This window comes from Stigmatopora argus, chromosome 7 (genome assembly GCF_051989625.1).
Source record: "Stigmatopora argus isolate UIUO_Sarg chromosome 7, RoL_Sarg_1.0, whole genome shotgun sequence".
NCBI classification, from domain to species: Eukaryota; Metazoa; Chordata; class Actinopteri; order Syngnathiformes; family Syngnathidae; genus Stigmatopora; species Stigmatopora argus.
The window spans coordinates 18527330-18546773 of record NC_135393.1 but is presented as its reverse complement, the minus strand read 5'-3'; the positions used below and the strand labels follow the sequence as shown (position 1 = coordinate 18546773).

The following is a 19444-nucleotide window of genomic DNA, read 5'->3' as shown; positions in this document are numbered from 1 at the left end:
TCATATTTTATCTTCCTCCACTTACTCTTATTTTCAATTTCCAAGCATTTCCTTTTTCTTTGCTGCCATTTCCTGTGCAGCACAATTCACATTCGCCCAATTACTTAATCTTTTATTACATTTTAAAATTTCACCTGTCATGTCATCCTTCAAAAAACGAGTTTGCGCGACAGTCCAAGTTAGTCATTTACTTCCCGTGTTCATAAAAAAATAAAAATTGGAAATACTCTTAAGATTCTGCCGGCGGTCATTTAAATCCCCATTTGTGGAAATCCTTTTCAGGACGCCATGATTTTTATTACTTGTCAGTTTCCGCCCCCTTTAATCCATCACGTACACACACACAAACACACACACAAACACACACACGCGTGCGTAGCGGATCAATGCTAATGGAATAATGGCCTTTTGAGGACGAGGGCTAGCGGGGGGGCGGATCAATGGCATCTCTTTCATATCACCTGTCACCCGGAGACTCGTGGCCGTATTGATCCCAGCTGAGCTCCTTTTGCGCACCCGCGTAATAGCCGCGCCGCGCTCGTCCGTATGGGGTCGCCGCGCCCAACCAAAACGAGGCTCGGTTATTTGGGACATCACCGCATCCGACTGTCGGTGCAAAACGACGTCGTTTCTAAGCTAGCGTGATGAACGGGAAGTTTTAAGCCTTTTTGCAGAACGCCTTTCGTCAATTGAAAATGAAAAAAAAAATTGGTCCAGTGGTGGGGTGGTGAGCCCGTTGGCCTTGCAGTTTTGGGGTCGTGGGTTCGATCACGGGTGGGTCCTCACTGTGTGAAGTTTGCATGTTCTACTCGGGCTTGCGTAGGTTTTCTCTGAGTAATTTCACATCGCCAAAATATGCATGCTAGGCTAGCTGGTTGAACATTGGAATGCTAACTTGTTCCTAGCTATGAGTGATTGGTTGTTTGGATTCTTGTGCCCTGCGATTGGCTGACCAAGGATTCAAGGTTTCCCCTAGCTGTTGCCCGTAGTTGGCTGGGATAGGCTCCAGCACCCCCCGCGATCCTTGTGAGGATAAGCGATTCAAAAAAGGTTTGAATGAAATATGAAGCGCAAAGTATTGTTTGTAAAAAATATATGATTAAATTGAAATATATAGCTAAATATATGAAGTAAAAATAGAAAAAAATAAATAATAAATAAATAAAATAATATAGACAGTATATAGAAAAACAAAAATCCTTGTATAAAAAAAGACATTAAAATGGTATAGGTATCTTCATTTGTTACGTTTTCAAGATATAATCTTCACTTTATTTTGACTTGAGATGAATTTTCAAATGAAACTAAATTCTTTGCAGCCAATCGGCGCCCTGAACCCCAAGCGCGCCGCCTTCTTCTCCGAGCGCTTCGAGTCGTGGGACGACGAACAGGTGCCCAAGTTCCACTACGGCACGCACTACTCCACCTCCGGCTTCGCCCTGACCTGGCTCCTCCGCATGGTAAGCAAGCGCCGACCCTCCCGGTCCGATCCCATCCGGCTCCATCCGGAGATGACTTTTTAAGAGACTCGAGCGCCGGGCAATATTGTCTCTGTTGAGTGGACGCCATCAATTTTGCGCTACTGCCCTCCAGGGATTGAGAGGTTACTATGTTTTTTTTTGTGTTTTCTTTTTTTTTCTGACCCCGGCCCCCCTCCTCAACGTTTGCGCGTTATTGCGCCGCTAGCTCACCATTGTCAGCCGGTCCCAGCAGAGCGCCGCCATTGATCCACGAGCATCATTAGCGGGCTTATGCTAAGGCCGCTTGAGCCTCGTGCGCCGACCCTCCCAAGCATATTAATGTCACGCCGGCCTCTTTCTTACGGGCCGTATAAATTACACGCTAGCGTTGCGGTGGGCGGCGGTCGCGTTCAGGTAGACGGGAGGGGGGAGGTGCTTAAGTACGTGGGGGTCGGGCAAGAGAGAGCACTATTGATCCGTCCTAACAAGATTATACGTGATTAGAAATGCATCAGCGGCGCGCCTTTAAATTCTCCCCGGGATTACTTTTGCTTTTTGTTTTGTTTCAAACGCAGTGTTTGTTAGCGCCCTGCCGAGTACGTTTATAATACGGGTGATTAAATTTCACTTTTTGTGGTAAAGAATATTGTGAGATGATATTTGTGACACCGGAAAGCTAATCGGAATTTTTAAACAGAACCTGAAAGGCTAAACTTGAGTTTCAAATACCGTATTTCGTGAACTGCATAAAGAACTGGAAATTATTATATAGGTTGCACACGCTACGGGCACACTTCCTGGTTGTACTGCTCACATGACTTCCTTTTTGAAATTGTCTATATTTCGGAATGTGCAATATAGCAATCGATTTCGCAAATATTATTTTCATCAACAAAGTCAATTTTCGGCCATTTTGGTGACGGCAATCTTTTTAAAATTCTTGTCATTGTCGTAAAGCGGCAAAAAAGCAACTGGCATCACAAGGTTAAATCTTTAGCCCTTGAGACACACATTTTTGCGATACAGTGAACCCCTGATTACTTTTTTTTACGTCAAAAGTTTCTACTTCCTTATGATAGTGACCCTAATAATGTGCTTTTGATTCATACAGTATCTCAAAAATACCACCTGTCATGATTTTTCTTAAGACTTTCCCTTCAAAGTATTACATTTGTACTCCCTATTAAAACCATGAATATGGAGGTGAAAATTGTAATCAGGGGGCAGCTTATACGAGAGAAATTGTCAAATTCAACGATTTTAAGGCAATTTTAAGGGTGTGCCTTATGCGCAGAGGCGGCTAATATGCGAGAAAATATGGTAAGTAGAAAAAAAATATGATGAACTGTCAATGGTCAGAGAGAAACAAAAAAACAAAAGACGTACTAGTAGTATTACTCGTAAAAAATGCAACTTATAGTTCGGAAAATACAGTACAAAATAAAACTATTTGATTAACATCACTTAAATTTGTATCGTTATTTGAAATTTTCACAAAAAACTGTTCACCAAAAAAAGAGGGAAGTTTATAAGACAGCATAATTTTATTGTACAGTTAGTGAGTTACAAAACTATGTTTAAGGAACTAGTTTCAATTAGCAAAAAAAGAAAAAAAGAAAAGAGCAAACTCTACTCGATGAGAAAGAGGATAAAAGCATTGCAAAATAATCAGACGTTTGTTTACATTGCTGCACATAGACAAGACAAGACTAGAATAACTTCACAAAACATAGATACACGTTACATAGCACAGGTGGCCAGCACCATTGAAACATAAAGGGGACATCGAACAATCAATTAACACAAAACATGAGACAGACTCCCAAAAATAAATACTTACTTTCCCAACTATAACAGAACTCATTCCCAACACATATTCCTAAAATACATATATTCCTAAACTGATAAATAGAGAAAGAATGGCTTGATCAGGAGAAATTTCCCCCCCCCCTTCTCCAATTAGTGAAATGGACTGTCCTAGTTTCCTCAGGAACAGAAAAAATACTTTTGTTCCTCCCTGGAACTCTTTTAATGATGCACGAGGTCATGACATGGTGTGGAAATAGCAGCATTGAGTTAGTATGCTATTTTTTTTTAAATATATGCTAGATAACTTTGTCCATCTAATGTCATCTTTGTTTCAAAGTGAATATGAGTAACATTGTCACATTTATGTGTTTGATTCTATAACTGTAGATGTAGCAATGGTTAGCTTAGGATTGCTCCAGTTCAAACTGGAAATGTGACTGTAATCATGACAATAATGTAATAAATATAAAAATTAAAAAGTAAAATAAGAAAATGTTTATAAAATAACTAAAAAATACAATAAAATCTATAAAAAAATACAATGCAATAAAAAATAAAATGGGAAAATGTATATAAAATAACTACAAAATACAATAAAATCTATTAAAAAATACAATGTAATTAAAAAATCAAATGGGAAAATGTATATAAAATAACTAAAAAATACAATGTAATAAAAAACAAAATGGGAAAATGTATATTAAATAACTAAAAAATACAATAAAATCTATTAAAAAATACAATCTAATAAAAAATAAAATGGGAAAATGTATATAAAATAACAAAAAAAAATACAATAAAATCTATTAGAAAATACAATGTAATAAAAAACAAAATTGGAAAATGTATATAAAATAACTAAAAAATACAATAAAATCTATTAAAAAATACAATCTAATAAAAAATAAAATGGGAAAATGTATATAAAATAACTAAAAAAAATACAATAAAATCTATTAGAAAATACAATGTAATAAAAAATAAAATGGAATGAATGTAAAATAATAACAAAATGTATTAATGACTCTAAAATAATTCAATTCAATAGTTTTTTAATTTTTGTTTGTTTTTAACTGACAGGAACCCTTCACCACATTCTTCCTAAATTTTCAAGGCGGGAAATTTGACCACGCCGACCGCACCTTCTCCTCGGTTTCCCGCGCCTGGAGGAACTGCCAGCGAGACACGTCCGACGTCAAGGTAAACATTTTTTTTTTTGGGTTGCCATTTTAGCTCCGTTTCCGACGACTATTTTTCAACCCGACGAACGCCAGCGCCGGCCCGTCGCTCGCAATTAGCGTCCAACGGCTACCAAAGATCCCCGCTCGGGCGATCAAAGGCGGAGACTAATCCTCATCTGTCTCCCATTCGGCCCAGCTATAACCCGAACTTCCATTTTAGGCCACGCCCCCTGGCCCAATCTCCAACTCGACCCGCCGCACTTTTAACCGCTGGCCCGAAACGTTTACGGTCCGACACGGGATGTCAAAGCAACGTTCCGGCTCGGGGTCCGTCGGCACCGGGTCGGCCCATCGGTGGGGGTTGCGCGTTTGACGCTTGATTGCGCTCCACCGCCCCCACCTCGGCGATCAAACATGTGGATCCCGTTACGGCGGCGCTTGATTGCGAAGGCGATGGTTTCGCTCCCGCCGTCAAAAGCTATCAGAGCGGGACGGATCAAAAACAATAAGCAAAAATGGACCACGACGATATGGAACGCGATGGCGGTGGACGGGCTAGCCAAGATGGCGTCGTTTTGCTTTATAGGGGGATCTTTTTACATACGGATAAAAGTTGTGTAGATGAAAAATTTCATTCGATTCAATGAATTATTTGCCATTTTTTTCCATTCTTTTTCAATTATGAACGTTAAGGACACGTGTCAAAGTGGCGGCCCGGGGGCCAAATCTGGCCCGCCGCATAATTTTGTGTGGCCCGAAAAAGTCAATCGTGAGTGCTGACTTTCTGTTTTAGGATGAAAGCAAAATGAAGAGTATAGATGTATATTAAATTTCCTGATTTTCCCCCTTTTAAATCAATCATTGTCATTTTTTAATCCATTTTTTTCTGTGTTTTTAGTTCAAAAATCATTTTGTAAAATCTAAAAATATATTTAAAAAAGCTAAAATAAACATTGTTTTAGATCTATAAAAAAATGGAATATTCGGGGCTTTTAATCCAGTTCTTTTAATCCATTTATAAAAAAAAATCTAAATATTATATCTGAAATGAAATTTTTCCGCCACCGATTTGAATCCGCGTCAGTCGACTTTTTCCGCTCGGACGCACTCATTCACCCCGGACGCAAAAGAGGAATTAACGAAGAGACGTTTCAATTTAGCGGGCGCCGTATAGCATTTAGCTTGAGCATCGCAGCCATTCATGGAAGCCCGCCAGAGGGCAAAAAGCCTCACTGTTATTTTTTTACCCCCCCTCCTTTTTTGTTGTTTTTCTTAAAAGAAGGGGTGATAATAGGCTACAACACCCCGATTGAATGCGTCTCTAGCCCGGGTGACGCTAGCGTGACCCCCCCAATCCCTTGACCTCGACCTCTCGCCTCGGCCCGGAGGCATCGAGAGAAACCTGCAGAGGTTAGCGGGAGCAACAGTGGAAGTGTAGCGAGGACGGGAGGGGGCGGGGCAAGAAACCGGGGCGCTGACCCGTGACGGGACAGGATTGGGGATCAGAGGGGGCTGGCCTCTGACCGGGCCCGGGGAAGGGAGGGGAGGGGCGGGGCCCCCGCTGCGCCTAATGTTGCTGGCTGGACGCTTTGCTATATCATAATTTTGGCCTTATATAACTATAATTTGAATCAGATTTTTGTTATATTGGATTGGATAACTTTATTCATCCCGTATTCGGGAAATTTCGTTGTCACGGTATCAAGAGTAGCAAGAGGGTGAGAATACAGACACAGAAAAAGACATTTTAGACAAATAGATAGGTAATAAGTAAGTTAATGAATAAATACATGAATAAATATATAAATAAATAAGCATGTCTCTGAAGTATATATATGTATATATATATATCTAAATATATAAATATATATATACACATATATATATACATATATATACATACACAGATACATACATATATACATACATAGATACATAGATACATATATATATATATATATATATACTAAGAGACATATTCAATATTATTTTTTTCTTCTGAAAATGCAGAGCACAAAACAGCAATTAGAAAAAGTAGACATCAAGTTTAACACATCACCCCAAAAATACGTAATATGTATGTGTATATATACATATATATATACATATATACATATATATATATATACATATATACATATATATATATAAATATATATACATATATAAATATATATACATATATAAATATATATACGTGTGTATATATACATATATATGTATGTATGTATTTTTGGGGTGAAATTATTTTAGAAAAAAACAAACAGGCACAAAAACAGTAGTCAAGATAATAATAACAAATCCCCTTTTAAAATTGGATTGTCAACGTACATGGGATTTTTTGGGATGCAATATTCTAAAAAAAATATTCTACACGATAGCGTTTACACTAAATGGACGCTATAGCGTTAGCTTGCGCTCATTTTGTGTGTGTGTGTGTGTCTTTCAACTGGGAGGACTGGCTGCAAATTCACCGCCAGTATAAAATGCAAAAAAATTGGACAGGAAATTCTCCCTCATCATCTTTGCTGTTTACACATGGCCGCCATTACGCTAGCCGGCGGCGGCCTAATTGGAGAAGCATGCTCTTTCAAGAAAAACACGCCAGGGCAGTGTTTACGCTCATTACGCTACAAGTTCCGCTTTGTTAGCCTCGGAGAAGTTCCGCGTCTCGCCGTCAAAATCGCGTCTCCAGTCTTGTATTTTTTTTTCCAGACGGGCGACTAAAAGCATCACGCAACATGAAAAAAAAGTTTTATTGTGAGAGTAAAAAGGAAACTTTTGAATAAATTTAGAAAGTTGCCATTTTGATTGATTTCAAAGAAGTAATCATTTATTAAATTTTATTTTTAATAATGTATCTAGATTTTATCCAAAGGAATCCCAATTGGGTGGACCTTTTATGCCTAATTTTTGGTCAATTTTATAATTTTTTTTTTGATAAACGACAGAAGTCGAATGCTCAAAAAGAGTGTTTTTAATTTTTTATTTTTTATATGAAATATTTCACTTTTAAATGAATAAAGAATTTAAAAAAATCATACATTTTCAAAATGGACCATACAATAATAAGTACATATTTGCTAGTAAAAGTTGAAAAAAAAGAAGAAAATTATGCAAGACCAAAGCTACCATAATTTTTTTTAATGGTCCTCCATTTTTTTATACATTTATATACATTTTCTTAACGGCTTCTAATTAGCAACGTCCTGATCCGATACTGCTACTTTTGTGGTATCGGATTCGATCCGGTTTTCAATCCCATAATGCATTTCGGCTGCGGTAAATCAAACTAAAAGGCAAATACATATTTCTCTTTAGAAACTAATTACTGTAACGTCTAATATTTGTAAACAGCATTTATCAACAGGCCTCACTTTAACAGATAAAATATCATTTGTCAATTACTGCTTACATTATTTTTTGGCACAATTAATAAGTACGGTAATTACTAATTAATTCGTTCCCAACTTCTGGGAAAAACACTTAAAAATAGGATAAATGACAATGAAAAACATGTTTTTAATTCTAAAAAAATAATCCACCCCGTGCAGGAGCTGATTCCGGAGTTCTACTACCTCCCCGAGATGTTTGTCAACGCCAACTCCTACAACTTGGGGGTGATGGAGGACGGCACGGCGGTGTCGGACGTGGAGCTGCCGCCTTGGGCCAAGACCCCCGAGGAGTTTGTGCGAATCAACCGCCAGGTGGGTTTCCTCGCACCCTAACTCGCGTTGACGTTGTTATTTCCTGGCGGTCGGTCCGCGGACGCCGAGGTTTGCTAACCAGCCGGCTAATGCGAGCGAGCCCCCGTCATTAATCACGCGACCGCTCTTTTTTGCTTGTCTGGGTGGGGAGGGGCTTTTGTATGTTGTCAAAATTAGCTTGCGGAGGCTAAATGCTGTTCAAATGCGCCGTATTAATGACATTTTGATTTAAAGTACAAAGGTTCCAGATCCCATCGTGTGATAGGAAATCGGCACCAATCGGTTTATCGGTTTATTTTCAAACCCAAATTTAAGTGACCTTGACTTGTAAATTTACAACTTACAAATATGGAATTAAATGCTTTTATTGTTGTTATACAAGTACAATGAGATTTAAAGCCTCACCATAAAGTGCACAAATAAATAAGTAGTCCTAAAAAGATTTATATGAAGTGACTAAAGTGGATTATCCCAATATTTGGGGTTTCCCAGTGTGCGGAAATGGCGACCAATCGTCACCAAAATTGTGGTGACTTGTCACTTGTGACCACTCATATCTCGGAAAATGTCGCAACGGTCACTGTCATTTAGGAATTGATGAATGGAATTGTTTTTCGTAATGTGCGGAAACGGCGACCAATCGCCGGCAAAATTTAAATGACCTTGACTTGTCGCTTGTGACTCGCTCGGATCACTTTTAACATCCAAAAATATCACAACAGTCGTTACTATTTAAGAATTGACCAAAAATGTGTTTGCGGAAACAGCGACCAATCAACGGCAAAAAGGTGACCTTGAGGGCTGAATGGTTAGAGCGTCGGCTGCACAGGTCTGAGGAGTCGAGGGTTCGATCCCAGGGTGCCTTCCCACTGTGTGGACTTTAAATGTTCCTCCCAAATCCCCAAAACATTAATGCTAGGCTAATTGTATGCTAATTTGTCCCTAGCTATGATATAAATGACTGATTGGTTGTTTGTCTCGTTGTCCCCTGCCATTGGCTGACCAACGTTTGAGGGCGTTCCCCGCCTGATGCATGCTAGGCTAATTGTATGCTAACTTGTTCCGAGCTAGGAGTGATTGGTTGTTTGGATTCTTGTGCCCTGCGATTGGCTGACCAACGTTTGAGGGCGTTCCCCGCCTGATGCATGCTAGGCTAATTGTATGCTAAATTGTTCCGAGCTATGCGTGATTGGTAGTTTGTCTCCTTGTGCCCTGCCATTGGCTGGACAACAATTCAAGGTGCTGAAGTCAGCTGGGATAAACTCCAGCACCCCCCATGACCCCTGTGAGGATATGCGGTTCAGAAAATGAATATATATATATATGTATATATATGTATATGTATGTATATATATATATATATATGTATATATATGTATATGTATGTATATATATATATATGTATATATATGTATATGTATATATATGTATGTGTATATATATATGTATATATGTGTATATATGTATATATATATATGTGTGTATATATATATGTATATATGTGTATATATGTATATATATATGTATGTATATATATGTATATATGTGTGTATATATATATATATATATATATTCATATAATATCAAAATATTCCAGAAAACCATTTTTTCCATCTCTTAAACCCGATTCCGATGCCTGGAAATGACGAGATGGGGCCCGAATTCCGATCACGTGATCACTAGCGACCATTCGTTGGTGAACGGATGCGGTTCCAGTCCAGAAATCCAATCCCGACGAGCCCACGGCCGTGACAGATCGTTGGCATTTGAGGGTGTCAGCTGGCGGCGTGGCGAGGCGCAACGCACCGGCGAAGGACTTAATGGGCCGTTTGGCTGGCTCTGGCCGCTAATGGGCTCGCCGCGACCAGCCGTCCGTCGCCCGCCGTCTCCGCTCGCGCAAAATGAGCCCGAGATGATTAACAGCTAATTAAGCTCCAATCTGGAGAGGCCATTAAAAGCCTCTCGGAGTAAAGGATCGCCCGTCGCGTCGCCGCCCTCCGACCGAACGCCGGCTCGTTTTCCACGCGCTATCATTAGGGGAAAGTTAACGAGCGTCGCGACCGATCTGCAGTGGGCGGTTTTTGTTCGTTTGCTTTTGGAAGTCGCTTATGGTGAAATAGAGGGTGGAAAAATCATGGTGACGTTTTTGGAATTTTTCCGAAATCGGTGCTGGAGCAAACTATCGGTGGCCAGCCAATCACAGGGCACGAGGAGATAAAGGACAACCAATCATAGGGTATTGCGCTAAAACGACATAAGATGCTAACCACTTTAGTCACTTTTGTACCTACTTATTTATGTGACCACTACTTATCTATGTTGACTACTTATTTATTATTATTATTATTATTTATCGATTATCTGTTTGTTGTCATTTGTGCACTTCCCTACTTATTTATGTTGTTGTATTTATTATTATTTTTAATTATTTAATATTATTATTATTACTATTATTATTTAATGTACTTTTTATTTTTTATTATTTTTATTATTTAATATTATTTTTATTGTTCATTTATTTTTTTATGATTTTTAAATTATTTAATATTTTCTTGTTATTTATGGATTATTATGTATTTGTCTGTTTGTTGTTGTTATTTGTGCACTTTGTGGTGAAGCTTTAAATCTCATTATACTTGTATAATGACAATTCATGGCAATTGCAACCAGCTAGCCTAGCATGCCTCTTTTTGGGACGTGGGAGGACACCGGAGTACCCGGAGAAATGCCACGCAAGCCCAGGGAGAACATGCAAACTCCACACAGTGAGGACCCACCTGGGATCGAACCCTCAACCCCGGAAGTGTGCGGCTAGCGTGCTAGCCGCTGCCGTTAAGCTCTTCCGGCCCGTAAACGTCGTTCCGGGCCGCTCGTCGGGTTCGCGCGTGAGAGGCATCTTAATGTGGAGTGGTCGCTGCGGCGGTTAGCCCCGCGACGGGAACGGCCGTCTGGCTAATGTCAGACAGCGCTCGCCGTCGCCACCGCCGCCGCCGCAGGAGGAGGAGGATCTTCCTCAGCCGGCATTTTTTACGAGCCTGAGAAAGGCGCTGATCTACTGCCGCTGACGTCCCGCCTCGCTAATGTCGTCTCTCTCAGATAACCGCTTTCTTCTTCTCCTCGTCTCCGTCCTTATCTCGGCGTCCGCTCAACGGACAAGTCGGCTAACATGTTTTGGCTTCTGTTGAACTTTTGGCTTTTGACTTTCTGGTCCAAGGACAAACGCAACGGGGAAATCTCGTGCTCGTGTTTGCCTGTTGAGCGCTAGCAGCTTTTATGCTATATCATCATTTTGGCCTTCAAATATTGGGTTTTTGTGTCATAGTTTTGTGGCCGAGTAGATATGTTCACGTACATTTTGGCGACGATTGGTCGCCGTTATAGCACGGCGGAAGAATGATTTTCTTCAAAGTTCGAAAGATTGTTGCAATATTTTGTGATAGTTTTAAAGTGAAGTGAAGTAAATATGCCCGTGTATGTTTTGGCTATGATTGGTCGCTGTGGGAAGACATTAGAAAGATGATTTTTCGCCAATCAGGACGTCCATCTTTTTGTCTTTGACATTTGAACTATTGGGAAATTTAAAAGATATTTTGACATGTTGATGTAAGATTTGGACATTTTGGTGATGATTGGTCGCTTTTTCGGGCAAGTTGAAAAGGATTTTGTCTAAAAAATCCAAAATATTGGGGTCACGGCAATGATGTTTTGGGTATATGATAATTAGGTTGAAATAGATATGAGTATATAATAAATTTTATCCACACTAGTGATTTTGTCGCTCCAATATAACACAATAAATTCATTAAAAAGAAACTAAAACTTTTAATTGAGATATGCGAACAAATAGATTTTGATTAGAATGCTTTATCTTGGAAATTATTTTTATACATATTTTTTAAAATAATTATTATGTAGAAATCATAAAAAATAATTATTATTATTTAGAAAAAAATACACCAAAAACCCACTCTCTTATCCAATGAGACATAACAACAGTAGTCATAATAATAATAACAAATCCCCTTTTAAAATAGGATTTTGCTTCAAAGCCTTCTCAATGTTTTTTTATTGGGTGCAATATTTTTACAAATTTTCTACACAATAGCTAGCGTTTACACGAAATTGAATTTCTTCAACGGCATTCTGAATTAAAATTAACTGATTATTTACTCGGATTCTAAAAACAATTCTTCTTAGTTTGCGCAGTTTAGGTTTCAGCGGTTAAATTAGTCTTTCCTGAATGCACCCTTTTTTCTCCTTTTATTTACATTGTGGGTGTACAGGATTAACATCAGCGTTTGTTAGCAACGTCCAAAAAAAGAAACCCAAAGCGGGTCGGCGTATTGGTTTCGCCCATTTACTCCTCAATCAGCGATGTTTACTTGCTGGTCCCGCGCCGTAAAGCGGACCACTTAGTTCCCCCCGGATTGCCGTGACGCGTTCGCTTGCCGGGATTCCACGCGGGTTCGGTTTCGGGTTTCGGGCGGCTGCGACGCCGGCGTTCGCGACCCGTCTAATTAGCCAAGCGGGTCGCGCGGTGGGCTGGGGGGGGGGCTTCTGGAACTCCGCCCGTTCGCCGTCTGCGGTTCGAGGGGGAAACGGTCGCCGCGGGATACCGCTGGCTTACGTCGGTCGGGCCCCTCGGTCCGGATGACATTCGGCTTCTCGTTTACGGACAGTTAATAAGGCCTTTAATCAGGGCGCTCGTCAGGGTTCGGGCCGGGCCGAGACCAGGGGAGGGGGGGTATGCAGGGGGGTCGATCCAGAGGATCGGGTGACTGGAAGCAAGAAAAGGAAAGTGTGGGGGTGAAAAAAAAAAACGAAAAAATTAGCTTGATTCGGAAGGAAAAGTCAAAAAGGGGCGGGCACTCGCACTCGCCATAATTACACGTGATTACAAGAACAAGGCGTTTGCTAGTGGTGGGCGATCGTTAAGGATTTTAGTCGTTAGTAAAGAGGAAAGATGGTTAAATCGTCTATAGAGCAGGGATTGGGAATGTACGGCTGGCGAGCCTTATCTGGCTTTTTTTAAAAATCTGGCTCAGTTTTAATTGGGGAGGCTACTTTTTGTGTGTGATGTTGCCTTTAATGGTTGTAGATTTTGATAAAAGTTGTAATTTGTTGCAACTGTATAAGAGATTGTCCGACAATTTTTTTTTTTAATTCGCGATCCAAACCAATGTTTATCAAGATGTGTTTTTCCGATACCGCTATGACGTGTGCGGTCGATTGGTCGCCGGTCTTTTGGTCGCCTCGACCGTGACAACAGGCGACCAAAAGACCGGCGCCAAAACAAGGTAAAACAAGACGGTCTACACATCAATAAAAGCCAACAATGGCCATGAGCACTTTCACTGAGCCGACGTGTGAGTGAATAAGAAGAGTTTGTATGTACGTGCGCTGTCCCTTTAAGAAGGTACGTCAGTTCAGTCAGGGTCTTAACAAGTTCTCCAACAAAAAAACAATAAAAGTCCGGGAAATTTGAAGCTTTTCTTTAGCCTAATAATTACTAGGGCATTAAATATGACTAAATAGTCATTCACAGTTTGTATTTAGGGAATTTGAGCAACGATTTAAATGGTAATTATCACTTACCTTCCGGGCGACCAATCGACCGGCGACCAATCGACCGTGTACCCCGCTATGATACCCATTTTTAGACCAATAAATATAATGTCACCTTTTAATAACATTTTTTTTCTGTATTAAACCAAGCCAGGCTCGTTCGTACCTTCTCAAGAATGACTTAAAATACTAAAAAGAAATTAAAATAAATCCTAAAATTAAAAAAATGAAATACTACAGAAAACTAGTCCCACTCCGCAGACATGTTTGTTTTGCCTCGTGGTTTGTTCGATAGGAATGGCGATTTCGCCCCTCCCCTTTGGACTTGACGTGACTTAAGTGTTACCAGGCCAGTTTTTTCAACCCCAAAAAATAACAATAAATTCATATTTGCCCCGTAAAAAAAAGGAAATCGACACAATAAAAGCCCTTTTCTGCAACCGTCGCCCATCTGACACGCATTTGTTTGATCCGTCTGTAATCGATACAAAAAGAAAACATTTCTCTCGCCACCGCGACCAACATGTGCGACCAATTAGGAGGCAACACGCACACGCATTTGCATGCAAATTAGCCTAGCGTGCAATCCAAACGGCTTCCTGTGAGAATTTTAACAATTAGGCTTTTTTTTTCGTCGGTGTAAAATGACTTGAGTGCAGCCATTTTTGTTTTTGTCACCATTTCATAACACTTTTAAACTTTCATTCATTGTGTTAAGGTGAAATCCAGATCACGCACAAAAATGTACCAGAAAAGCCAACTTATTGGCCTTTTTAGATGATAATCTTGACTTAAAAAGTCTCACCCAAAACCTTCTAAGGTGACATTTTGGACATCACGCATTAAGAAAAAAAGCTTAAATGTGGCCAAGCTGCTTAAGGGATCAAAACAGGGTTTCTGTAACGTGTCGGCCTTTGACAGCGACTCCGTCAAAGTGTCCGTCTGTGGTTTTCTCTTGGGTTTTTTCCCCCCGTTTTTTCTTCTTTTTTTCTGTCCAGTGATGTGCTTTATGTTTCAAAGGGAAAATAATTGAAGTAATCTGACACAGTCTGGACATGTTGGCTTTTTATGTGTATTTTCATTGGCATTCTCTGCTCAAAGTGGAGGAAAAAAAATGACAAATACGCGCAGAGGCGGTCCTAGCTCATTTTGCGCCAAGGGCAGACATCCCTAAAGGCCCCCCCCAACGTACAAACGCAAAAATATATTATAGTACATTAATCCCTTGCCATTTCGCGGTTCAAATTTTGTGGCTTCTCTAGGTCGCAGATTTTTTTCTGGGATTTTTTTATTTATTTAAAAAAAAACATTTTATTTTTTTATTTAAAAAAAAAACATTTTATTTTTTTATTTAAAAAAAAAACATTTTATTTTTTTATTAAAAAAAAACATTTAATTTTTTTTAAAGTCATAAAAAATTTAAAATCATGGAATGCAATTTCCCTGTCTTCCGCTTGCTACTAAGACTCAGAACTGAAAAAAAATATTATTATTATTATTTTTAATAGGGGTGATCCTACTTTGCAGTTTTTCGTTTATTGCGGCCATGTCTGATCCACATTAACCGCGATATTCGAGGGATTACTGTATTTATGTTTATCAAATATAGGCCAATCCTGCGATTGATTGGGTGGCCAACGATCCAAGGTGTCCGTAGTAAACTGGGATAGGCTCCAGCACCCCCACTTGACCCTTATTATTGTAAATTAATGAATAAAATACAAACATAGTTCTTCTTTCATATAGTATTATTTTAGCAAAAAAGTCATTGTGACCCAATAGAGGAGTACAGTACGCACAAACCCTGAACCCTAAAAATAGAGTTGAATAAATTACAAATAATTAAATATTACAAATTCTGAACATAATCGGATTGTTTTTGTTTTTCGCCCTTTTGACTCCATTTACATTGTGTTCTGATAATATTGACCTTTGACCTTCTGTGATGCGTAATCATCAACACATCATACCAATTTTTTTACAGTAAGTATAAAAATGTATTTCCCCATTTTCGACTGAATGCATTGACTCTTTACCGACGCTAGGGGGCGGGCAATTCCCCGTCTGCAAACTCTATTAGATACTATAGTCTATGCTACTAAATTGACACGAAAATGACAGAAACTGTAAGATAATTAAAAAAAAAACATTTTTTTAGGGCTTTCGTGCACCCCCACCAAGATTGCACCCTAGGCGACTGCCCACATTGCTCAAAGCAAAAACCCTGTTGTCCCGTTGGACGACTTTCAGGCAAATATGGAACAATAGTAATGCGGGTTTGCGTTTGAATTTACATAAAGGCTGCTCAATTATTCATTAATGATCAGTGCGGCCCCCGTAGATTAGGGCGGCGCACAAACTGGATGCTAATTGGGACATCAATAATCCCAGCTCAGGAATCCGTCCGCTATCTGGCCCCAACCTTCTGTTCCCTCACTGGAAAACGCCCAACCAACCTGGCAACCGCTCAAATATTCTCCCACTTTGGCATGTCAACGCTTAACTTTTTGCAATATTTTTGCTATACGGAGCTTTTTCATTCATTTCCGGATCGTTTATTTACACAAGGGGGTGCTGGAGTTGATCGCGGCCAACGATGGGCACGAGGTGAGGGACTCCCTGAAATTAATAGACCTGGAATTTAAAACACGGGTGTCATATTTTTGGTTGGTTGTCCACGTTAATGCCAAATAAGTACATTTTTGATTGAAAGTGGAAAATGTAAATATTGTTTTTTTTAATTTATTTTTTTGTAGAATTTTATCAGTTAAATATGAAAAGGACTACAAAAACTGTAAATATTTTATTTATTATTTATTTCTGTTAAAAATAACGCAAATGGGGAAAAATGTGAGAAGCAAATCAATTTTTTTTGGATCACTGAATTAATAAAAAAAAGTATAGATATATTTTACGTAAAGTAATGCAACAGTATTTTTTGTGGAATTTTATCCATTAAATATGAAAAGGATCAAAGGACTAAAACTGTAAATATTTTTATTATTTATTTCTGTTAAAAAATAACGCAAATGGGGAAAAAAGTGAGAAGCAAATCATTTTTTTGGATCACTGAATTAATAAAAAAAAGTATAGATATATTTTACGTAAAGTAATGCAACAATATTTTTTGTGGAATTTTATCCATTAAATATGAAAAGGACCAAAGGACTAAAACTTCAAATATTCTACTTTTCATTTATTTGTGTTAAAAAAATGCGAATGGGGAAAAAACAGAAAAGCAAATCAATTTTTTTGGATCACTGAATTAATTAAAAAAAGATATATTTTACGCTAAGACAGTAATCTAATAGTAAACAACTTGTGACTGAAATGTGAACCGAATAATCAACTCATTGCAAAAATATGTGCTTAACCGACCCTTGTTTTTGTCACAAAAAGGGCCAAGTTTGCTTATATGCTAACTCAAAAACATGCTTTTTGTTTACAAACGTGCCAATTGAAAAGGCAACTTAAAAGGCCTCGTTTGGAAGTTTTTTTTTTTTTTGTGGATTTTTAACCGTTAAATATGGAAAGCACCAATGGACTAAAACTGTAAGTATTTTATTTTTCATTTATTTGCTTTAAAAAAACATAAATAAGGAAAAAACAGAAAAGCAAGTCTAATTTTTTGGATCACTGAATTACTAAAAAAATTTTTACAGAAAGTAATGCAACAGTAAACAACTTTTGTGTGAAATGTGAACTGAATAATCAACTTATTGCAAAAATATGTGCTTAATAATGGACCCTTGTTCGTGTCACAAAAAGGGCCAAGTTTGCTAATACGCTAACATGCTTTTTGTTTACAAACGCGCCGATTGAAAAGGCAACTGGAACGGCCTCATTTAGAAGTCTGGAATTCGCCCCAAAATGGCCCACTTCCTGTTCAAATTCAGATGTCCTATTAAGGCCGAAAACCCGACAACAAGCGACACATTGGGAAAACCATTAAAAAAAATACCGTAGCCCAGGGGTGTCAGACTCGGGTTGGTTTGCGGGCCGCGTTAACCTCAACTCGATTTCATGTGGGCCGGACCATTTTAGATATAATATTTAGATTTTTTTTAAATAAATGGGTTAAAAGAACTGGATTAAAAGCCTTCAATATTCAGTTTTTTATAGATCTAAAACAATGTTTATTTTAGCTTTTTTTAAAAATATATTTTTAGATTTTACTAAATGATTTTTGAACTAAAAACACATAAAAAATGGATTAAAAAGTGACAATTATTCATTTAAATAGGGGAAAATCAGGAAATTTAATATACATCGAAACATTTTAGATATAATATTTAGATGTTTTTTATTTTTATAAATGGATTAAAAGAACTGGATTGAAAGACCTGAATATTCCGTTTTTTATAGATCTAAAACAATGTTTATTTGAGCTTTTTAAAATATATTTTTAGATTATACAAAATGATTCTTGAACTAAAAACACAGTAAAAATGGATTAAAAAATGACAATTATTGATTTAAAAGGGGGAAAATCACGAAATTTAATATACATCTATACTCTTCATTTGAATTTGATCCTAAAACAGAAAGTCGGCACTCATGATTGACTTTCCCGGGCCACACAAAATGATGCGGCGGGCCAGATTTGGCCCCCGGGCCGCCACTTTGACACAGGTGCCGTAGCCGCTTCAAAAACAATTCGGCGCCCGAGTTGCACTTTCCACTTTTTTCTCCCTGCGGTTTCTCATCCGATGGCGGGCAAGTAATTAAGAGATGGGGGACGAATTAGCGTCGGAACGAGCTGTCACCGAGTGGCATTTAAGTGAGGGATGCGCCGTAAAAATTTAAACGATATAAATTGCCGTTTAAGTGCAGCGCCGGCTAATGTTTCGCCGCAAATTAATGTGACACAAGGCAGCAATGACAATCAAGGGCTGCCTCATTCTAATTTGCTCGCGCTTAGAGCTTCTTTTTTTTCGCGGCGTTGCGCAAATTAGCGCAATTGCCGTCTTTTTACGAGAGCCGCCGTAAATGTTTTTTTTTTTTTCGCAACCCCCTCGCCGGCTGGCTAATGAGGAGGGAGAGCGCCCGGCGTTTTGGCGTCGACGGCTTCGCCGCGTCTCCCTAATGAACGAGCGGCGTGGCTTTAACGGCCGGGCGCTCGCCGTATGATGGGATATGGGTGCGGCGGGCTTTTTGCTCGTTAGAGAAATCATGGGCGGGTTCCGACGATTGCGAGGGCTTGACGACGTTTAAGGAATTGACGTTCTTCGATAATCACGCCGTGAAAGCGTTTAGGGACGACGGTGAGCTTCTGTCGCAGTACGACGGAGCGAGCTACGATTTTACTGACGCACAACTGCCAGCAGGCGGCGGTGTTGCGGTACAGGTTGTCCTGGAGATACCAACGAGTTGCCTAAGTCGGCTTTTAGTGTAAAAGTAAAAATACGTAGTATTAAAAAAACAGTATTAAAAAAAACGTAGTATTAAAAAATATGTAGTATTTAAAAATACATAGTATTAAAAAAAAACGTAGTATTAAAAAATACGTAGTATTTGAAAAAAAAACGTAGTATTTGAAACAAAAAAAACGTAGTATTTGAAAAAAAACGTAGTATTTGAAAAAAAAAACGTAGTATTTGAAAAAAAAACCGTAGTATTTGAAAAAAAATACGTAGTATTTGAAAAAAAATACGTAGTATTTGAAAAAAAATACGTAGTATTAAAAAAATACATTACGTTTAAATAATGTATAGATTGGATT

The 19444-nt window shown here is 38.7% G+C and overlaps 1 protein-coding gene across 3 annotated transcripts in view; it reads left to right on the top strand.

The window, feature by feature from the left end:
* Window positions 1-19444, top strand: part of lrba (LPS-responsive vesicle trafficking, beach and anchor containing) — a 150008-nt gene that overhangs the window by 105043 nt on the left and 25521 nt on the right. For all 3 annotated transcript variants that reach the window (XM_077605523.1, XM_077605521.1, XM_077605520.1), the window contains 3 exons: window positions 1320-1460; window positions 4350-4469; window positions 8005-8157. In XM_077605523.1, the coding sequence (XP_077461649.1) occupies window positions 1320-1460; window positions 4350-4469; window positions 8005-8157 (414 nt within the window). The remainder of the gene's footprint in view (window positions 1-1319; window positions 1461-4349; window positions 4470-8004; window positions 8158-19444) is intronic.